Source organism: Anopheles ziemanni, chromosome 2, assembly GCF_943734765.1.
Source record: "Anopheles ziemanni chromosome 2, idAnoZiCoDA_A2_x.2, whole genome shotgun sequence".
Lineage (NCBI taxonomy): Eukaryota > Metazoa > Arthropoda > Insecta > Diptera > Culicidae > Anopheles > Anopheles ziemanni.
The window spans coordinates 91,421,695-91,444,655 of record NC_080705.1 but is presented as its reverse complement, the minus strand read 5'-3'; the positions used below and the strand labels follow the sequence as shown (position 1 = coordinate 91,444,655).

At 42.6% G+C, this 22,961-nt stretch overlaps 1 protein-coding gene across 1 annotated transcript in view; it reads left to right on the top strand.

Moving 5' to 3' along the window:
* Positions 1 to 22,961, top strand: part of LOC131283110 (ras-interacting protein RIP3-like) — a 50,566-nt gene that overhangs the window by 24,431 nt on the left and 3,174 nt on the right. Inside the window, exon 2 of the mRNA XM_058312683.1 lies at positions 22,249 to 22,553. Coding sequence (XP_058168666.1) covers positions 22,249 to 22,553 — 305 coding nt within the window. The remainder of the gene's footprint in view (positions 1 to 22,248; positions 22,554 to 22,961) is intronic.

Sequence of the window (22,961 nt, the reverse complement as noted above, 5' to 3'; positions counted from 1 at the left end):
AGTATACACATGTCGAGCAAAAAGGGGGAAAAAAAATGTAATGCATCTGCATAATTGCCATTGCTTGTTATAAACTCTATCATGGTGTATGGTATCTGGCAATTTGATCGATGGTGGTACACTTTTGCCGTTGTTACCTTGTTGTGCTCCAGGATGAAGTTCCATTTATCGCTAGACATCGACAAAGAGATGCATTCAGAGAAACAAGTTATCTTAAAACAGATGCGAGATAATATGCGCTATTTTGAAATCATTAAAATCAATTGTCGACAACGACGACACAGAGATGCAAAGAGAGTGTAAAAGTTTACTCTTAGTTGGCCGTTGTTTATAGAGGGGAAATGTAAACAATGCATTAACCACAGCTGAAATGAATCGAACGTTAACTTGTTTTGCCAAATGGCTAATCAACTAGCAGCACACCTAATTCTTGGACGTCTATTCGCTCGAGGAATCTTCCAGCGTTATCGTCGAAACTGTGAAACTCGATCACAACAAACAAACATCCAATGAAATGGGAACTCGAATAAATCGCCGCACGAACGTTTGCTGTTTCCACCGGCAATCGGGGCATGCTTCGATTATGCAAAAGCCTCCTAGTGTGTCTAGGCACACAAATCAAGAAACGGTGCACCCAAATATGTCGATTCACGGATTCCCGGTCGGCTCTCGCGCTCTTGCCATCTTTCGGTGCATTTCCACCATATCATCGTGCATGAGCCGTGTCGAAGTGGTGGTCGTGATGGCGGAAACTACCCGGCCCTTATAGGCACGTATCTGCTTATTAGCAAACCGCACTCGATGCAACAAATCACACGTCCCTCTCTCTCTCTCTCTCTCTCTCTCTCTCTCTCTCTCTCTCTCTGTCTCTCCCTTCACACCATCACCGACCACAAACACCTCAGAGGACGGACGGTATTTGAGCAAACATTTAGTGTGTGATAGATTTTACGTTCCACTAATGCAATGGGCCCCCAATGGTCTGCTTGTAGGCCGTGTATGTTGTTAGCTATTAATAGGGTGTTGTTGTTGCCGTCGTAATCAACTCTGACCAGTTGTTATGATTGTTGTATTTTTGTTTGTTTGAGAGAGCAGCGAGCAAAACGTTGTAGCAACTTTATTTTAAAAACGCTTTGTTCAAACAAATGTGCATCCATCCGGTTCGTTGTGCCATTTAACGGCCAAAGTGTCAGTCAACTCGTGTTATTGCTTTTAAAACTGTCGAGGAAAGGGAACAGTTTAGGTGTAAGCACAATTTCAGTTCATTTTCTTTACATTTACTACTGTCAAAGTTATCTTTCAACAAGTTTTATCTTGGAAAGGATGATTCAGTGAACTTGAAACACACTTACTAAAGAACTAATGCATTGATTATACTTCAAAGCTATAGAAGCAAACAAGAAACGGGAATGAAAACAGGAAAGGCAATAATTTAACTTGTACCGCCTTCACTAACAACCGTGCTGAGCTGCTGCAGGTATTGAAAGCATTGACGAAGCAAGTCCCACCGTTGCACTAGACGACATTCACAGCGCCTGGTGGTAACCCCAGGTACGTGCAGATGCAACAGTTTCTAGTTTGTTTAATGTAAATTCAAAATCACAACGGCACAAACGTTCAATCGCAAATCGGTTTTTCAATCTCGTCACGCTGGAATGTCTCCCTTCCGTTCTTCTCCAACCTGAAAGCCGTCACAATAATGCGTGCCTCTCGGTCTCTGCATAACGTTGATGCATCCTTGCTTGCTGCACTTTAAGTGGGTATGCTTATCGTGTTTGCAATGCCTACTGGACATTGGCTGTGGAATCGCGTTTGGTGCGCTTGTCCCCACGGTAGTTCGATTATGCCCTAACCTCTCTCTCTCTCTCTGTGCATTGGCTGGCGAAGTGACCGGTCCGTTTGACCGTCTCCGACAACGCTGGTGTCGAAGTGGCGACTTCACTTCGTTGCCAATTTCTTACTGACAGGCTATGTAGCAAGGTTCCCTTCTTCAAAGTATGAAGAAACACAATTATTCATGGATTGTTACATAGCTCAGTGGAGAGTATGAAAGAGGAAGTTGCTACCAAACATAAAGACAAACTCCTTATTCAATTTCGTTCGTCAAACAAACACATTCCTATCCGCAAGTTCCATGTTAAGCATATTAAAGCACTGGCACGAAATTGTTCTGACAAAATCAATCAACATTTATCAATTCCTTTCTAGTTTCTCTCTCGCAACCAACACGCAATATGCATTAAAGTGCATCAAATTGCATTCCATTTGCATCTATAATTGATTTCTTTTAAAACTAGTCCTTCCATGGCAATCCAACCTATAGAGTTTGTTATTACGATAAAAATATCTTATGATTAATGTCACCTTCCTCCATGATAGTATTTTTAAGACACACAAAAGAAGACGCACTCGAGAAAAAATAAATTTATTTAATGACAGTGAGTTCCTAAACCTTGCATGTTTCTCCACATACATCATGGTGACACTACAAACCGGTCGCTTTACCTTGCCTTTAAAATGCTCTTTACTCGTGTGAACATTTTCCTCATGGTATTTCATTTGTTATTTGTAGACCACTTGCATTATCTACTATATGGTAATATATTCTTTGATACCCGTTACCACAATCCCCCCCCCTCCCCACCCCTTTACACAACCCTCGCATGTACCCCACCTAGCCTAGAAACATTGTGCCCCGAGCTTTTATACTGTACGCAAAACACACCAACTCGCCTCGGTCTGTTCGGACCGTTTGTGAGACTTCAGTAATGGAAGGGAAACATTTACACAAATAAATATTTATGCTTGCATCTCTTTATTTGTGTTTATTTTAACTCGAACAGTTTTTTTTTTTTTTTTTTTTTAAAGTTCAAACACAACAGAGACTGGTTCTCCAACCTGCAACCAACGCACTTCCAACATACATGTTGTTGGTGCACACGCTCATCCGCAGACATGGTGTTGTGGGGGGGACGATATTGGAATAATTTGGGAAATAATAATGAACGAACATCATACGGGTCTGCCTCTTTATGGTGCGTTGAAATTGTCGATAATGGGATTGTTCAAACGTTACGCACCAGATTTTGCTGATGGCCTTTTCTGTACTTTATTCCCATTCGAAATAGTGTGAAGTTCCCTTCCCCAAAGTTGAAAACTTTGTCAGAAGCTATTATTTTAGCAAAAGTTTAGTTGATACAGCATAAAATGGTTGAGAAGAACTGTTAACATTTTACTTAAAAGTTTTTATATCTTGTTTTGAAAACATTTGCCTTGCTGAGACATGCGAGTGGAGAGCATGGGTAGTGTTAAAATCTTCTGAGTGTTATCGTCATCAGCGCTGCATAAACACACATTTGAGCCAATTAAAATCTATCCCAAACAGTGCCCATCCCATTCCATATGGTTAGAATAACGTTTCATCCGCGCAATACACACGGTTCTACTAAAATTTAACACCACATAAGCTCCCCAGACCATACATAGCAGAGTCGAGTAGTATTTATTCGAGTGTTCCTCGCCCGTTAGTGGCCGCAAACAGCCGTCTACTATACTATTATACAAGTTTGTGCTCGCTGTTTGCTCACTCGATTACTTGCTCTCTGCTCGATGTTGTTGCTGCTGCCTCCATACAGCTCGGTTGTGTTGATTTAATGAATAAATTATTCCTTTTAGTTGAAACCTAACCTCTTTTACTTGCGCGAGCTGTGTGTCTCTGTCTTCGAACTCCTGGTGCCCCCCAAGGACCCCCCTACCGGACCGGACCTGCCCCTCGGCCGGGCACCAAGTGGGGTTGATTTGTTATTAGATTTATACTGGTTGTTTGTGTTGTCGTTTTTCTTTTATTTTGTTTGTTTGCTGCCGCCATTTTGTTACGGGTCTTCCACAACCTGTGCTGCTGCTTCTTTCAGACAAACAACGACGGTTGGCTGGCTTATTGGCTGTGTGTTTGTGTGGAAATTAGATGAGATCGTTGAGAAAACTAACCACACACATTTTCTTTTAATGCATTCTCGTGGCCGCGCCTCTTATTCGCGTTTGGTCCGTCTCCGCATATATGGAGTCGCAGTAAAATATCTTAAATGTTTACTTGGCCGTAGGAAAACATTCACATTTATTAAACCCCGTGCCCGGGCGGTTCTGTTCTTTGTCACCGCCGCCATTACCAGCGCCATAAAGGTCCTCATTTTATCTGCTAATGGCGTGCTGCTTCTACTTGCTCTCTCATGTGCCAAGCATTATGGATCAATGTTTACTGCCGCTTTACTCATGTGTGCTGCTTGGCTTTCTTCTGTTCTTTCTTAGCGACACTCGTGAGAAACGCCAATGGCCTAGTTGAGCATATTTGTTTTATATTTTCATTTGCTATTTTTGCTTCACTCCACCAACTATACGAGACCAAGTTTATTACATAGTCGACTTCATTTATTATTCATAAATTGCATAAACTTTGATTACATCGTAAACATGGTTGGAAAGAAACTTAATTCGAAACTCTCCTAAACCTCACAACCACACTCGCCGAATGGTTTGTGTTTCACATTGTCACACGGAAACGATGTTTAATTTTCTTTCGAAACAATGTGTGTGGCCACAGCTAGAGTTTGAGAAAGACACTATTTGTGGCGAGAAAATTAACGAAGAAAACAAAGCTGCTCGTCAATTTAACATGTTCTGACTCTGGTTGGGTTTCTATTTATTGCCCCCTATCGTCTGCCAGCAGCCCATCAATCTAGCATTTGACTTCTGTGCTGCCTTGTTCCCTTGCCTCCTCCACCGGCACACCACCTCTACGACGATGTCTATTCTTTTCGTCAGTCTGGTGTCATTTATTTCGTGTACGACTTTTCAAGACGCCACCCCCCCCATTCTCCAGCTCACACCCCCAAAGATGGAGAAGAGTGTTTTCCATAACTCAATTTACATACATGGTATTTTAATTATTAACTAACCTCTCTCGCTTCGTTTCGCTGGAAAACGCTGGGTTGTTTGCACTCTTGTGTGTGACTACTACTCGTGTACGAGCCTCGGAAGGCTTTCGGGAAAGGGGTGGTTTTCTTTATCCCAAACGGCGGGGGGGGGGGGGCCCTTTCCGATGGCTGTTTGAGTTTCCTATTCCATTCCTTGCGTTCGCTCCTTGGTAGTAGTTTTGTTTACTTTCCCAATTTCATCCCTTTAACCTCAATGCTTTCGTCTGCCCGCCCCAAGAAATTCCCATGAAATTCCATTATTGTTTTGTTTTTCCCTAATGAGCAATATTCCTATTTGGATCTGCTTGCTACCGCAGTCGTAATTATAATGATGTTTAAAAAAGTTAAACCCATCGAATGAATGAGTCTTGTTCAGAAACATGCCAATATAACTAATTAAACAATCGGCTTTGGGAAATCATTGTCCTTAAAGTAATACTTTGTGGAGTTAATCTTTACTCTATTCTTACTTCTATTAGAAGAAGTTAAATTATTCGGTTCAAAACTAGAAACGAGAAAAGATTCGTAGAAAAACTAAAAACCTGGAAAGTCTAGAAAGGTGAAATCGAATCTTGATTAAATATTTCATTATTCAAGAGGCCACCAACTACTTTTCCTTTGCTTGGCTCTCTTTCTACACTTCATTATTCTTCAAAGTATTGCGTATTGCTCTCCTAGCGTAAGAGTAATGTAAATATTATAAAATAGATTCGAAGTTACAACTATAATGGTTCAGTTGACCGTACAAAGTAGCACAATGAAACACGATACGAAAGGAAGCATTTGGACTGAAGAGAAAAGCATACAACCAACTCGGCGGGGGGATATTTGAACTTCGGTTGAAATCCTTTTCTCCTTCCCTTACCCAAGGCGTGGTTCTGTGGTTCTACAAGTCGTTAATGGTCCAAACGACCGGACACAACCGTATTCAAAGGCAATAATTAAAAAACTTAAACGATTTACGATTATTGGTGACTTTGGTTGATGGCGTGCATCATGTGCGTTCTCGTTCAAGCCCGTTTGTTTGTGTGTGTGTGTGTGTGCAAAGTTTCAAGCTATTATGCACACCGGAGGACGCACAAAGGATTTCGAGGGTCTGGTGGAGAAATCATTGCTGATTGGTTTTCACAAGCGCTGATTGGACACCGAAGGCGACTTTGAGCTCATTGGAACAATTAAAGTTTTATTAAATGTGATGCGAATGGAGTGCGCACACTTAAGCAATTCCCCAACCATCATTGAAGTAATCATTTGCAGCGCTCTATCTCTCGACGATATACGAAAGTTAAACGTAATATGCAACGCCCGATTGTGTTGGCCACCACGAGCCACCAGGGCATCCAAGGGCTAAAGTGCTAACAGCATCGGACAACACGAGTGTGCAAAACAGGCACGGCGAAGAGAAAAATAACACTAATGAAATAACGAAATTTCACGTCACGAACTCGGAATCAACTAAGGGCTATTTCGAACTCGGCAAAGTAATACCATACCACTCGGCCCATCATCAGCAGCTTGAGTCGTAATTGTGTTTGTGAAGATCGATGCCACGTGATGACGGTCATCTACGGAGAGATGATGTTGATGATGGGTGGTGGTGGTGGTGCTGATGATGATGACGTTGTATAATGATACTTGAAGATGCCAATAGTCACCATGTTGTTAGGGCAGAAGCAATTGAGGTCCTAGCGAAAAAGAAGATAAGAGTGCGATGGATGGATGGGTAAAAGGAAGAAAGAGCGCTATCTCACAAGATCTAGCAAACGTTCGCGTATGTATGTAATGTCGAATAGCAGCTTCTTGGGTTGTAATATGAGAAAAACCGAATTGTTTGTCGGAGAATTGAAATTGGTAACGGGCAATGGCGGTGGGAGCGTTGGAGTGGCGAACTTTAATGTATTCTATGCTACCAATGCTGTGGTAGCCATTACATAACGTTATACAGCAGCACTAACAGCCAGAGCTAAAGCAGAACTACGTGATGCATTATTCAGAATGAATATATTTATAGCTTACAGCACACCGACAGACGCAGATCGTTTGACTGGATTTGACTGCCGGCGTCAGTCGTCGTTGAACACATTCGTTGCCATCTCTTGTTCTGTTGGTTTTCCTTCGTACCATCTCGTATTCGTTTGTTTGTTTGTTTATTTTATGTTACGTTCGACTTCGTATGTATATTTCGTTCAATCTTCACCCTGCCACAAACGTTCTACTTCTTGTTTTTTTTTCTCTTCTTTTTATCAAATATCTATTTTCTCTACCACGTAACAAACACTTCTTCAAATTAACCAAAGCCCTCCCTCACGGGCCGCTCGGAAACGAAGAAAACAAGAAGATGTTCAAACTGACGATGCTGATCGAAAGACGGAACTGCAATGCGATGGCAAATGGACTAGACTGGGAAGATAGGAAAAGTTGTAACGAATCTGCATTGAACAAGAAAGTGGACTAGCAATTTATTCGAAGCACAATTCGTTCGTTTATTGTTATACTCTTTCCTTGACACTAAATTCCATCCCATATAACAGGATAAAGTATACCGAAAGACTTGGTTGTCTGGTCAAATCTTTTGTCCACGCTTAATACTTATCAATTTATGTTCGCTGCTTTGCTATCTACCAGCGAACCATTAAATCCAGAAGGCGCTCATCTTTTCCCATCATCATGTACCTACCTCCCCGCTCGTGCCTCAACCACACCCCGATCTACTTGTGAAAATTATCTTGCTTCGAGTTTTCCTACTACGTCGTGTGCTATGTGTGTGTGTGTGCCTCAAAATATATCAGAAAAACGGAAAATGGATGGTTATGTGTTCGGTGGAAAATAATAAATTTAAGAACATGTCTTCTCTGACTCCGCATAAAATATTGTTGTTTTTCATGACCCTATTCCCCCGATCCCCCTTCGGTCGTTTTCCCACCCGACCTCAACCGTTCAGCTGTATGTGTGTTTGGTTCAAAAGTCATGAAGTTCATTTTTATCTATATCTTTTTTACTTTTACGTTCCTTCCGAAGTTTTTCGCAAATAACCTCAATTTCTATCGTCTCGTGCCTTCATCTTGATGTATTTTCTGTCGGCAAACTTTGCGTTTAATTTATAGATGCATAAAATGTTTCATACATAATACTGCTGCTAGGGTTGTGTACTTTCTTCTTTCTTTTTTTTTTGTAAGGCTATGTTCACTTTTTGAAAGCTTTTCTGACCTTTCCCCCGGCCGGGTTTATCTTTATGTTTCGTTGAAGCAATAAATTGTCTTCGATCTAATTCAGGTTGGAGCGTACATTTTTATATTTATGAGTAAAATATAAGTCGCATCGTCCATTTTTCATCATTTTCGATACTCGCCGTTTCGATCGTGCTTTTTTTTTTATCGTGCTCCAAATCAGCGAGGATAAACGAAATCGAATTAAACCATATTAGCTCGACCTCTCGTTGTGACCGGTTAGCGTTGTTATCTGTAATGGAAAATCGATTCCGTTAGTTTGCCAACCGATTGCAATTATATATATACGGTCGTGCGCGGATACTGGGAAACTTTTCTTATGTGTGATTATGTGTCCTCTCGCATTAATTTGTCATCCAAAAGTTGTGTGCTGTTTGTTCCTTTATCTCTGTTCTGTTTTATCGTAGACTAGAGTTTGTTCATTTTAAGCACAGTTTATATTATAGTCTTGCAGAAAATATGTTTTCACCGAACAGAGATGTTCTACTCGTTTATGTTTTCTACGAAAAGGATGCGCGGGTGTATTTCGTACCTCGGTGAACGCTTTGTCGCTACACAAAACACGACCCGACGTTCATCAGCTGATAGTTGCAGTTCATTATGATAGAAGGCGGCCGGCGTAGGGTGCGTTTTTTTTTCTCCCCTGTTGCCCAGACCGCCGATGCCGGCTCGTGACAGTGTAGTGGTACGGGCGGAAAATAAAAACAAACCCCTGGGCATCCCCCAGCGCACCCGCGTTTCCCCCCACCGAGGACGAGGATGGAAAGTCGCAAGCAACGGGGCACGGTTCCGTTTTGACTTTCGCTCTCAGTGGGTTCCGTGGAAGGCACGAAAAAAGCACGTGTTCGCGCGACGCGATTCGCGCTGCGACGGCGATGGGATGGGAAGGAGCGGAGAGAGAGCATATAATAAGAGGGAAAGTTGGTGAGCGGCGTTCTACTCACTTTAAACCTTTCCCGAAAAACGCCACCCTACCGTCGGCTCGCGGGGTATATCGAAAGAGGATCCCGGCCTTGCACGCTGTTGCGAATGTTGTTTTGTTTTCACTTGTTTTTCTTTCCCCGCCTTTTTCAAAACTCCAAATTTGGAGTGAACTCCTCTTCACGTCGCCAACGCCAACAGCGATTTGAAAACACCGCTAACTATCAATTTCCCGCCTTATGTTATTGTTAGGCGATGTTGAGGTATGCTGGGCGCGAATTTTTATGTGCTGCGCCAAAAGATGGACATTGGCCGACTTATAAGAACACTTCTTTCGGAGAATCATAAAACAAACCGGCCCGTCGTAAAGCATAAAATTGTTATTTTAATCACCTTTAATAAACGCCCAAGGGCAAAGATGGGCAACAAGAGGAAACATGAGAAAATAAATTGCCGTTAATTCGCTATGCTTCATTTAGCAAACGCTGTGGTAGTTTAACCTTCCCAGGCCTTGGACTCACAGCTTCCAATGGTCCATTAATTCTGCACACACTTTTAAAATAAATACCACCTTTGGGGATTGTTTAAAATTTGCAACATTTGGCGCCGGCACTCCGAGTCAGAACCACTGGCGGCAATATATGGCAGATGTTTTAAGAAAAACATTGTAGTCCTTCGTCTAAAGTATTTGCTTGCTCCCTCACGCTCTCTCTTTCTATGTTTCTCTTTTTAGCGTCTCATAACTTTGCCTTCAACGTGTCACACAATGTTTGACTTAATTTCTGTTACTTTACTTTGTTACCGTTAACTTTATCATCTGTTGTTAATTAAAAACGGTCCCGGGCAGCGCATACCAAACTCCCATGCCGCGGTGCTATCGTTCTCGTCTGCATGTAAATTTTATTCCCTCCACCCCGTTTTTCCGCATCATCCATCACAACCGTGTAGATGGTTCGTTAGCAAGACTATTAAATATGCAGAGTAAAAAATAAATTGGAAAAAGAAATAAGCTAAAAAGGACCAGAACTAACAACTCGTTCTCTCTGGGATTAGCTTTTTCCATTAGTTCTAGCGGGCACGTTTCACCGTCAAGGAATATCATTAAATCAAACATTTTATGATTTTATACGCGCTGATACCCTCACACCGGAGACGGGTTTGCAGCCCCGAAGATTGATGCAGTAAAACTTTATTTCGTTCTGGGGAAACTATATTGTGGTATTTTGTGTTGGAACGGAAAAAGTGAAATGCTGCAAGTGTGTAAGGGTTTTAGAACCCATTTTCCAAGAAAACATCACGATGAGTTGTATAAATGGATGGACGTCCTTTTCGACATGTTTTTGATTAGACACGATTGTGCAGTTTGCGGAAACGTTTTGAGGGTTCTTTTAGCTGGAAAATATTTTTGCAAATTAAATCCTGAGTTACCCGAAGTCTCGTTTTATACGAAATCCTTCCGCCAATTAAAATTTTCCTTCCAGGCAATAACCACAAAACCATAAAATTGTACAAGGCTACAATGAAGAAACGATTTTTAAAAAAGTAAAGTCTGCTCCTCAGACAAAGAATTGGCAATGAAATAACTGAATAATGCTCAGTTCCTGCGAATCATGAAACTCTTGTGGTTTTCATCCATCAACACATCCCATCTGGAAACATCGTCTTTCTTTCCTTGTATGCACACGCTGCTTCTCTTTATTTGGTTCTCTTTTCCCCCGGTCTCTCCCTCTCTCTCTTGATTTCCCTTTTGTGCATCTCTCTCTCCCTCTTCTTAACACTCTTTTCATTGCATACCAAAGATACGAATCTACAACAATCTTGCAGAGCAGATCATCAATTGCATTAAATGCGCAACTTTGTTCAAGTAAAGACATCAAAAATAGCATCAATAAAGTGGCCGGTGCCGGTCGTTTCCGTCGTCGAAGCAGCGGTAGCAGCACACGTACGCCCTGTGTGCACAAATACACGGGCCTTAAAAATGTTAGCACAAGAGACACACATACCACATTCGAGGATGCTTCGTTCGACTCCGATCGATCGAGGGAGGAAAGTTCACACACGACTATGTGAGTTGCAAACCAAATCAGGCCTTAGTGTTTCACATGTACAACTTCACTTTTCGCACGTTTTCCAAGTTAAGCGAGATCAGGAAATGGGGCTGCAGTAAGTGCAACAACCGTGGAGTGAGTGCATGGAGTGGAGGTCTGCATTGAATCGGGCATAACATTTGGTCTCACTTTGTTTCGAAGTACACTTATGCAGATTAAATGCACGATAAGTGCAGACAGCTTTCAAAGATGTAACTCAGTTCTTGTCAGCTTTTCGCAGATCAGTTTTCAAATAATAATCTTGTTTCATTTAAAATTTTCCTACAAAGTTCAAACCATTTCTCGCCAACATTACCCTCGAACATACATTTATGGAGCGGACCGGAGCATTAGCAGCCGTCTTGATGGAGATTTATACGATGGGTAGATGTTCTGCCCGAGCATTAGCATTAACTTTCCGTGTACGAAGATAAATTATTCTGTCGTTTCTGTCGTTTTTCGAGCACGGAGTGCTGGAGTGCTCCATCACGTTTTGCCTAGAAATAGCGTTCCCGGGCTCGTTCACCCGCCCGAGCTAACGTGCTTAGTTGTTTCGGAAAGTTTGTTGCTATACATACATTGTTAAACAACCGTTTTATATGGCTGAATGGGTGTACTACACATAGCGAGTTATATTAAGAAACGGTACGGTATGAATATTATTCCATTTTCATTATTCATTCCATTTACTTCGAACACGGACGGCATTGAAGGCAGGAACGGGTGGCAGGGAGGCCGGAAAAGGAACCCAACACAATTGGGTTGGGTAAGGTACTGCCGAGAAAAGTTCCTTTTATGATCCTTGGACGGACGGGAATGATTCGATCGATTGTCATCGGTGTCGCTGTCACCAACTCGGTAAGCTTTCTGCTTGCGGCTGATGTCACAAGTTCCACCGTGTATTTACAATACTTTGGTGCGCGAAGAAGGGCACGTTTTCGTTTAACTTTTGGCTTACTTCTGCCCGATCTTTCAACGCGCAATACAACTGACAAACGGGACAACAGAAACCGGGAGGAGAGAAAAGTGCCACAGAAATATACATCTAAATCCTCTAATTCTTGCTCTTTCCTCCGATATGTCTCTATCTTTCTCTCTGCCCTTTTTTTTTGGTTGTTAGAAAGGCGAACGTGGTATTTGTGAATGTTCAAAGTTTACCTTCCTCGGAACAAGAAGGAAGATTCCAACGTGAACGGAAAAGCTATCAACGAGAGAAGGGTGAGGAGGGGGAATAAATAATTCCTGTTATAAAACTTTGTATTCGTTATTCTTCCCTATACTGCTGCGGAGTTTCTTTTGCTGACTGAATAACCCGATGTAGTATTTTATTTTGTTGTTTTTTTCTTTATCATGTTTTATTCTGCTGATTCACTTCTTTGCTTCGGCTCGCCTCGCCTCTTCTGCCTCCGAAAACGGATTTTTCATCTATCCTCATGCTTCTCTGCTTGTTGTATTTATGACAGAAAGCACTTACGATGATTCTTCGTTGCTTCTACGAGCTGGAATGTTAAGCCTTTCCACTCGGCACAAGCAACAACATCGCTTGTCGAATCAAAGTTTCTTCACCTTTTCGGGTCGATCGAAAACAATACGCTGAACCATTCCAGAGGTTCTCCTCGGTCGACGTCGGTGTATCCTGTCACCAGAAGTGGTTTATGACTAGTTTCTCTCTTTTTGTATACCGCAAACTATAAAACAAAGTTCATCACGAAATGTTTTATGTAAGCCATTAACATTTAAGATAAGTAGCTCACAAAATTGGTATATAAGAATACCAGGAATACAGTTCCATATTGCGTTCCAACACATTCAACGTCTTCACGTGTATTACGATTAAAAATCGCTACTCGCTGCTTTCCAGGCGATAAAATCTAAACTTTTCCCGGCTCAAGCAAACATTCCCTTCTTTTTGTTCTCTCTCTCCACCCGATTTAACAAACCGTCTCTCCCAATCGTGTGGCAATCGTTACAACTAATTGCAACTGCTACGAGCACTTAAATCGCACACTCAAATAACAGCGTGGACCGATGTGTCCGCCCGTCCGTAACTACATTTGAGCCAAAACAGGGGAAAATCCACCATTCGGCGAGCGAAAGAGAGCGGCGACCGACATCTCCAGGTGGAAAAGCCACCGAGAGGGGAAAGATAAATGGGACCTAAAAACTCCGGCTCCGAAAATCACCGCTCACACATCCAGTCGGCCAAGCGCTTATTTCCTCGTTATATGTTAGCATATAATAGAAGCAATAAAATAGAAATAAATTTATAAATTAATAAAACGCTGCGCAATCGCAGTGCGCCCCGATTTTCACTCGAGCTCAATGCTCTCGAGCTCGCCGCAATCCTCGCTGCCAGCCCGGATTTTCTTTCGTCCTGCGTTTTATTAGAAAACTGGCCACCCCGAGAGCTTAGTTGCGTGACAACGGTCGGTAGAGAAAGATAGATGTTTAGTCTAAAAGAGATAGAAGAATAGAGCGAGAGAGAGAGAGAGAAAGCGATAAGGTGTATGAGTGTGTGAGAATGATGCAAGGATACTCATGGAAGAAGCAATCTAGTAAACGTAGAAAACGAAGATGTGTATTCCGATCTCGCTCACATCCTACCGTCTCACTCTTTGGCCATTGAACGAGAAATAATAATAAAAAAGAATAGATGCACCTCTCCACTTCCACGATCGCACGTGTTTCTCTCAATCCCGGCTCACTTCTCCACGTGGACCGATTTTCCGAAGGGCTCTTCGTTTCATCGCTTCATCTCACTACCAACCCAATCAGCATCTCATTATTCACCTACGTCTCATGCGGAGAGCTGTTGCCAGTGATTTCGAATTCCATATGTTTTTGTTCCATCTCGCTCTTGACCCATTGCCCTCTCTTACCGAAAATCTCTCTCGCCCCATCTTCTTCCCATCTTCATGCTCGCCTTTTCTATCTCAATGACTCCAAGCTTGTCAAACGCTTTCCACCCAAACGCTCTTGCTTCTGTTTTGATTACGTTTTTCCGATTTTTTGCTGCATCGGGAAGGGAAAATTGTACGCATACACCTTCTGAAACAACACTACTACATCGCAAGTACCACCCCAGTACAGGGCGGGGTGGGGACGAGAGTGAGTGAGCTCCCCACGTAGATAACATAAAAATAGCAATAATTATACTAAAAGTTGAAATATGTATTAAATTTTATGTTCGCCCCTGTTCACTGTTTGCGTTATGTTGTCGGATTACGGTTTTCCAACGGCTTCCGATCCTGGCGTCCAATCCTAGCCCCCCCCCCCCCCCCCCCCCCCTCCCATTTCTTACCGCGCCCGCGTCTGTTTGTTTGTGTCGTTTGATTTTCCGTTTGCTTTATTTTCCCTCCCCCTTCCCTAATCCCCGAGTCAGCCTTTACCATCTCCGATTCTAAGCTTGTTATTTTCGTTTATATCTTTTTCTCCGCTTTTTACCACTATGTTGGAGGTATTATTTTCTTGATTTAGATTACGATTTCCCTTCCCCCACACCTCCGCGGCACTGTGTGTTTCCAGCGCAAGATTTTCGCATCGCAGCAAACTCTTTGTTAAACTTTTACTACTCTATTTACTGACTCTCCGCACCATCGCAGCCCTTTGCTCCGGTTGGTGGTGGTGGGTCTGTAATTTCCTTCTCTTTGTATGCGCACCATGTTATTATGCTCGATAAAACATTTTAAAACACCGAGTTACCGAGACAGGGTGCCCCCCGAAAGGAGCGACCCACTGTCGGAGGTTATTTTTCGTTGCGATGGAGAAAACGGAGGAGACAGAAAAGACGGAGGGGGGATGCTTGGTACATCCGCTTTTCGAATGAGGAGTTGACAACGATGACACCGTTACAATGTTTTTCACTGCCATCGACTTATGCTTATGCTTCCGTTTCGTTTGCGTTCTTTTTTTATGATTTTCACAGCTGGAACAGTTTGATATCAGTTGTGAAGAATGTTACATTTTATTCCATCACGGGTTGGAAGTTTCTCGTTGAGCTTCGATGTCGACATTTCCTTGAATCTCCGATATTTATATTCGGTATCAGCTCATCCCTCGGAATTCAGCTCCGCTCAGTATTTGGTCGTTGCCAGCACTAAGGAAAGTTCTGCTACATCATCCACTTTAGTGCTGTTCTTCTTCCGAAATCGATCGCCATAGGTCGTGAATCATTCATTAGCTTGTCACTGATTTAGGCATGGCATTCGCATTTGCATTTGCCGGGCGGGTCGGGAACGGAACCGAAGCGAAAATCAATCCTAGAGCAACGCGGGGGAAGCATGACGCTCACCACGATGATGATGATGATGATGACGATGATGATAGAGCGACATTTGAAGAGTACGGAGGGTGAGCGATTTGAAAGGACAATTAAGGGTGGGTTTTGTTTGGTGTCCACCACCACACGACGTGTCCCGGGAGCCCCCCCCCCCCCCCCCCCCCCCTGCCGTCGTGGTGGAGGGATTTAATGAAGCAATTAATTTTAACCTAATACTCGTCCTCTAGTCCGACACAAAAGTGATGAACGTTGTTCTAACTTGGGTGGTTTTTAGGGTATATAGGTATAATGAAGTTTTGAGATTCAATTAAAACTATGCTTGTGAAATATCACGCACTCGAGGAGAGATATTATATACGTTCTGCAGCAAGATTGCATTTCAAACAATAAAATAGTCTCCCATTACGGACGCCTTAGAACTTCCTACTAGAGAGAACATACCTATTTTATGTATTTAGAAAACACAATGGGGCGTAGCAACAATGTTTCAACACCATACCAAACGCTATTTCAAGACACTGCAGCATAAGACCAGTTTTCCATTCGGAACGAATATGTAACGTAATATTATGCAAATGTGGTTTTCACTCGAATCGGAATCAACAAAACCGACAACTGCACAGCAACAACTAAATGGCTTTTCCAACGTGGGATCTGATTTATCGTTTAATCGTCTTCGCTTCTGATTGTGTTCTTGCGTGTGTGTACGCTCAGCTCTGTCAAGTACAGCTCTTCCAGCCAGCAAACTCTGGCTGGAGTTTTGGACTGTACTGCAAAGCAGGAAATATACGATCTTGTGAATATACGACATTTTATTGCTTCCAGAAGCCAAGCCAAGTATGTGTTTGGTATATTTATTTTTCTCAGCGTTCCGCTTTTTCCACCGTTCCATTCCTTCCGAGCCACTTCATGCTGGAGTGCTGCTCGGTACAGCAGCATCTGGGGAAGTGGGATTGTTTAATTTTTCTTGTAAAATAACGTCACTTGAAGGAAGGACGAGCTCCTGCAAACCATTAGAATCGTTTGTTCTTTCCCCAGTTTCAGCTTTCATCGATTTGTTAATGCATTTGTGAAAGAGTAATGTTACTCATTTATTTATTCTAACCCAAACCGTGCCATCTGTTCCTGTTACATTTCCGACATTAAAGATAAACATCAGTGGAAAATAGAGAACCGAAGTAAGAAGAAAAAATAACACGCACCCAGCCCACCACCACACACCCTATGTTATTGTAAATCTCTAGGTTTTTTTCCCCTTCTTTCCCTAGTTATTTCTTGTCGGGTTGTTTAATTCCGCTTCCAATTTTAAAACTGTAACGAAACCGTTTCACTATTATTGTACATCATAGCGTACTTCTCCGGACCCCGATTTGGTAGGGGAGAGCATTTTTAACGTTGCAAAAATATTACACACATGGACGGTCGATCCCGATTTATCGTCCGTCACGAAAACCGAGTTTTCGAGCATAATAAGCACGAAACAGGATAGAATTTATTTTAACGATCCCGTCTGATCACATTTCGCAAACCCTTTTTGTATTTTTACATATTCAAAAAGGGTGAAAAAACTCTTGGTTTGATGGGAATGTTATATCTTTTTTTCGGGCTCAGGTCCATGTGGACGTTACCCTAAATATGTTTTCCGTTTTATTTGTTCAGAATAAATAAAAGATTATCAATCATGAATAGCCAAGAAAAATAAGGGGTAAAATTAAAAATAAAATGAAAACATAAGTGGAACAAAAATTGTGGCTGCATTACCTTTCCCATGGCATGAAAATTTTGATCCAGAAAATTAATGCTTTTACATCAAATCAAATCGTTTCTTATTTCACACCAACGCACAAAGGCTTACAAAGAGGAATAAAGAGTTATTCATCGAATATAATTAATCTGGTCTTTGTGCGTCTCTAAGGCTGAGTCAAATGAGCAGGTATGCCAGCGATTAATAGCAGCGGACTCGTCTCACGCGCATTGGTTGATTGTACACACTTGCCCAGCTTCGACTGGACGATTCTTTCCTTAACAGTTCACTCCACTGTTTCCTTTCCATCCACGAAGCACGTGTTAAAAGGTGTAAAAGCATTTAACCGGCAAACCCCGAAGGCAAGATTGTTTTCTAATACCTAAGCCACGGGACTCTACTCTAGCATTACCGCCCTTCTTCTTCTTCATCTTCTCGGCTTAATGCGTTCCCTATCACCTTCTCGCTATTTTCGCTCATTCTCCACACTAGCTTCGCATCTCTGTTTCTGTGTTTCCTTAATTTTTCGATTCTCTTTTAGTGCACCTTGCCAGTGCCTGCAAAAGGGCACTAAGCGCGCCGTATCGAGGACACTCGAGGGCAAGTAAGAGTATCTCTTCTGGGGGAAAAGATGTAAAAGAGAGAAAACGCAAAGAGGCTTAAAAGGGAATCCCAGCATAATATACAATTCCATTATAAAAGCCAGATGTAAAGTAGCAGAACAAATAACCGAGAAGGAGAGAAACTGCGAGACAAAGGGAAAAAGAATTATAGTACGCGAGAGGGAACGAGAGAAGGGATGGGAACAAAGTTGGGACGAGTGGGATGGGGGGAATGAAAGACGATTAAAGAAATATAATAATACATTCCGGATTCTTCTAAATATAAACTCCTCTATATATGGCCTGCGCGCACAACAGTGTTTCGAAACGCACTGGCGGGAAAAAAAGTAATAATGATAATAATAACAATAAAAGCAAGGGATGAGAAGCCCTAATGGCGATGTCGTGGAGCAGAGAGGTATAACGAAACGAGCAAACAATAACACGCAAAACGAACACCAGCGGGGAAACGCTAGGAGATCGAAGAAGAACGTAAGCGGCTAGGCAGATAATAGTAGTGGAAGATATATTAATAGTTCTCTGCAGCACGACTGCAAAGAAGACAATCAAGGGTGTGTATCATAAATCGTTGAAACTGAAAGAAAAATAATAATAATAATAATAATAATAATAATGGTTATACGTACGCACTTAAACCTTCGGTCAGCGCAACCTAGAAACGCGTGCTAACGAACGCAAACGAACAAATGGACAAACGAATGAACGAATTAAGCAAACAATACGGCGCAGCCAGCTGTATAGTAGTTATTTGTTGCCAGGGGGTGGGTGGGGGGGTTTGGCATCTTTTTCCCTACATCCGCGGGAAGAGACCCTTAATCTCGTGTCACTGTGTATGTATGGAAATCGTTGGCCCACAACACGTGTGTATTTGTGCCCGGTCGAACGTTACGAACGTGCCTGACTTGGCTTGCTTTGTTGTTGTTGGGGAAAAAGACTTACTCGCGGTTGTCGTCGAAGTCGGTGGATCCAGCTCCTTCTCCACAACGGTAGCCCAGAAGCTGTTGTTCCGGGAGAGCGAAGACGGCAGCCAATGTCGTAACCGTAACAGTAACCGTAACGAATCTATTGTGTCGTCCAGTGGACTGGTGACCATCGGCTCGCGTCTTGGCACGATTGGTAATGTGAAATCCTACCAGAAGCCCCATGGATAGCGTGAGTCAGGATTCAAGCGCGTGTGAGCTCACCGATGCACTAGACAGCGAGACGAATGAGACGAGAGCATAACCTTGTTGGCATTTTGTTCTTCTTCTTGTTTTTAACAAGGAGTCATCGACTGACATCTGTTTGTTTAGTTCCCGATGTTCGTGGGCCCTTTTTTTTCTTTTTATGTTTTATGCGGAGAGCGAATCTGACGCTGAGAGAGAGCGTGTGAGAAGTAAAGTGAGCATGAGAGAATCTGTCCGAATGGGATTGGCGTTTGTTGACTCTCGACGAGTTTGCTGCCAGATCGCATTCAGCTTTCCATCCGGACGGTAATGGAAATCTCGATCGGTTTTTCGCGGCAACCTCGGTGTGTTTTTCACTCGATGTAGAATTAATTACAGTTCCACGATAGTTCTCCCCCCCCGTGCCGTGTGTGTGTGGTGTAAGTGGTGGTGGTAAACAAATGTAATTTTCAATTCTATCGATCGCAAAGAGCAATTTGGTGTGAGAAGTTTGTTTGTTTGTTTGTACATGGAATCTCAATACACCAATCTCGTTGATCAAATAATAATCTAAACGAGAAAAGTGTAATTAGAATCGTGCTAAACCCCTACGACTACGCGAACGAACTAGGGGTGCGAGTTTAAGAAAATCTTGTTCATAGATGTGGTACCCTTACAGTGACCCATTTTGAAATGTAATGTTCGGTGTACGGTGTGCCAGTTTCCCAAATGGTTTTCAACAACTAATAGACCAACACGACAAGTGCAAATAGAGCAGTCATTGTGTAAATGTTCCCCAGATAAATAAGTATAAACGGTTAGATTCCCAGCAGCAGCTGGATTGCGTCAGTTTAAACAAAATCTGCTTATAGTGAAGCGCCCCCCAAAGCCCCATTCACTACAAACGGCTGCTCAACGCCCAAGCGACAATCCACTAAAGTGCACACTAAACTCACGTACACTCACACACACAGGCTCGTGCAGGGTAGTGCACTAAGTGGCGGTTGAAAATTGCCCATTCAAATGGGAAAGCAGCGAATGAATAAACAATGACAGCAGTGTTGTTATGACAGTTGCACTCCGTCCGACTTGACGGACAGAGTGAGCGAAGGGGAAGGTGTGAAGACCAGCCGTGGTAGTGCAACAAACAGTACCCTCCCCATCCCCTGCCAACACTCCTTCTTCTGTGTATCTCTTGCTCTATGATTCACTTCCCCTCTCTCTCTCTTTCGAAACTCAAAAAAGAGGAGGGGACATTACTGTGCATTTGTTTTCGAAATAGCCAACTGCGTTAAACCGCAATGGCGATGCATCACAATCACTGTTTTTTTCTTTCGGTTTTATTCGTTTTACCCTAATACGACATGTGCTCCGTAATTGGTTTGTCAGTTTCATAAATCTATCCCATTTTCTTTTCCATCCAACACAACTGTGACGATAATGGGGCGAGAATAGTGAATACCATATTGGATTTTTCTGCTTAAGGTGTGTTTACACGACTCAAGTGTACTGGCAATTAGCTTCAATAAAGCGCTGGTGTGTGACATGCTGGCGGAAATGGACTTGATTCTTTCCGAGGCCTTTCGAATACCCAACGGTTCTGTATAAGACAGTCATCTATTAGCGTAAATGGATTCTGTTACTTCAAGAACATTCGGTTTTATGTACATTGGTGCCTTTTATAGCCCCCTGTTACAGCTAGCAACAAATTTACACGGTTCGTTTGTGATGATTCATGCGGTTTGATGAACGCAATTGAATAGTTTTCCTAGTGCCTTTTATGCTCCTCTGCCTGCTGAAGTAATTGTGACATCATTTATGTATCAGCGAATGCCGTAAGAAGTCGTTATTTCTCTGACATCATGGTGAAGATGATCACATCCGTATAGGATATCTAAATGCTGAGGTCTTTGATAATTTCCCCCATTTGGAAAGCCGCTTTTGAAAAGACTACGTATGAACGAAAACAAAATGAAAAATCTGCTGCTAAGTAGAAACATTTGTAACATCGTCTGATCATTCACTTCGTTAGGTTGGGTACACTAACGGCCATTTTGGGTTTTTTTTTTTTGGTGATCGGAACCTCCCTATTCAAATTTATAACCTCACAGACTCTAATCCGACAGGTCCAATTTTGAAATCACAGATTTAAGATCGTTGATTTATGTTATTTTTTTAAAATATTTTTATTGCACCAGCTTATGCTGATGTTCTGGCTGTGCGAGTTTTGTTGTAGCTTGTAGCCAGTTGTTTGCTCGATACTTTTGAAACGCAAAGCCAAACAAAGTCGACTCAGGGGGGGCCTAGGCGTCTCATCTTTCCATCCCATGCACGTCAAAGGGAAATGGAAACTAATAGCGAAACCGGACCAAAATGGAACGGGTTTCTGTATTGTGGAAATTAATATTTTCTGTCCGTTTATTTATCTTATAAGCTTCGTGCGCATGTGTCTTTCTCAACTTGCCCGTTGGCTTCTCTTCCCAGTCCCATCTCTCTGTACGTATGGTTGGAAGATATTTTTCTGGTGTTTGCCAACCAAAGAAGAAATAGTGTTTACATTTCGTTCGTCAGTGTTTGACTGGGTTTCGAAATAGAAGCAAGTTTTTGTCGTTGCTCAAAATATAGCTCTAAAATTCCCTCCCAATGAAGTTGTCACCCCACCCTGACCACAGTTTTCTTCTACGTGCCACAGAAATAGAAACGATCGTTAAGCGGAATGGAAAACATGAACTTGTGTATTGATTACTTTGTTCGTAAATGTTGAGTGTCATTGTGCCATTGTGTCCCATGGAGGAAGTTAAACGAAGCTCTGTGCAATAGTGAAGCAACAAAAAAAAAACAACACTAAAGTCCTTTAGCGGAATCAAATTCGGCAAACACAAACAAGTCCGGCATTCAAAATGATGGAACTACTGCCCGAGCTAACGATGGTTCCGTCGTTGTCGCCGCCATTTTTCAACCTGCTGCCATCTAGTGCGCTCATGGCGAACTTTCAAACGTCACCGAAATCGAACGGTCGCAGTAGCCACGGTTCCGGCGATGTATTAGAGGTTCGTCAACCAACGATCGGCCAAAGCCAACTGCGGGTAGAGTTCTTTTTGTTTTTAAACGGAACATATTACTTACTAACCGGATACGAGTGATTGAAAAGATGAATCACTTTCGAAATGTATAATAACAATTGACTATGAGAGATGTATACTAGCGATTTTACTTACAACAAATGTGCTTTCTCTTACTTTTGCCTTACAGAAAGATGAGAAACTGTGCGACTACTACCGGAGGATGCCGGTGCTGTACGACAAGAGCCACCCGCACTACAAGTTCCAGTCGAAGAAGGAGAAGGCCTGGCGCGAGCTGAGCCGCCTGTGCGAGATGGACGTGGAGCAGTGCAAAAAGCGCATGACCTACTTCCGGTGTCGGTTTACCGTCGAGCGGCGCATCATGAAGAACGGTGTCAACTGCAGCGAGTGGCCGCTGCTCGAGAAGCTCAAGTTTCTCAACAAACACATCAAGATCCGGAGGCCGCGTGCGCCAAACGGTGAACCGGATGATACGTAAGTGTTCCAGCGTTTCCCAGGACTGTTGCGTTTTCCTTTTCCTTCCTGCAATTAGGCGCCTTTTTGCTTCAATTGATCCATGACAACAGCTAAGAAGATTCAGTGCAAGGATTGGATGGGTGAAACTACTAGAACGTGTCACTTAGACCTTAAATGGCAATTGTTGAAGTTACCGCATCCGTTTTTCCCATTTGGCCGAGTGGTACTAGATTTGTCAAACTGAAAGTTGACGATTTGGTCAGTAGACGCTACTGCAATGACCACCTAATAGGTACGTGGTTTTCGTCTATGTTTCGAGCCGGATGAAAGGCGACACGAACGCGACACTGTGTGCCATTATGGATTCTGCTGCTTATCCACTTTTTCTGGCAGATACGGCCAGCTTTGTATGTGGTTTAACGTTTA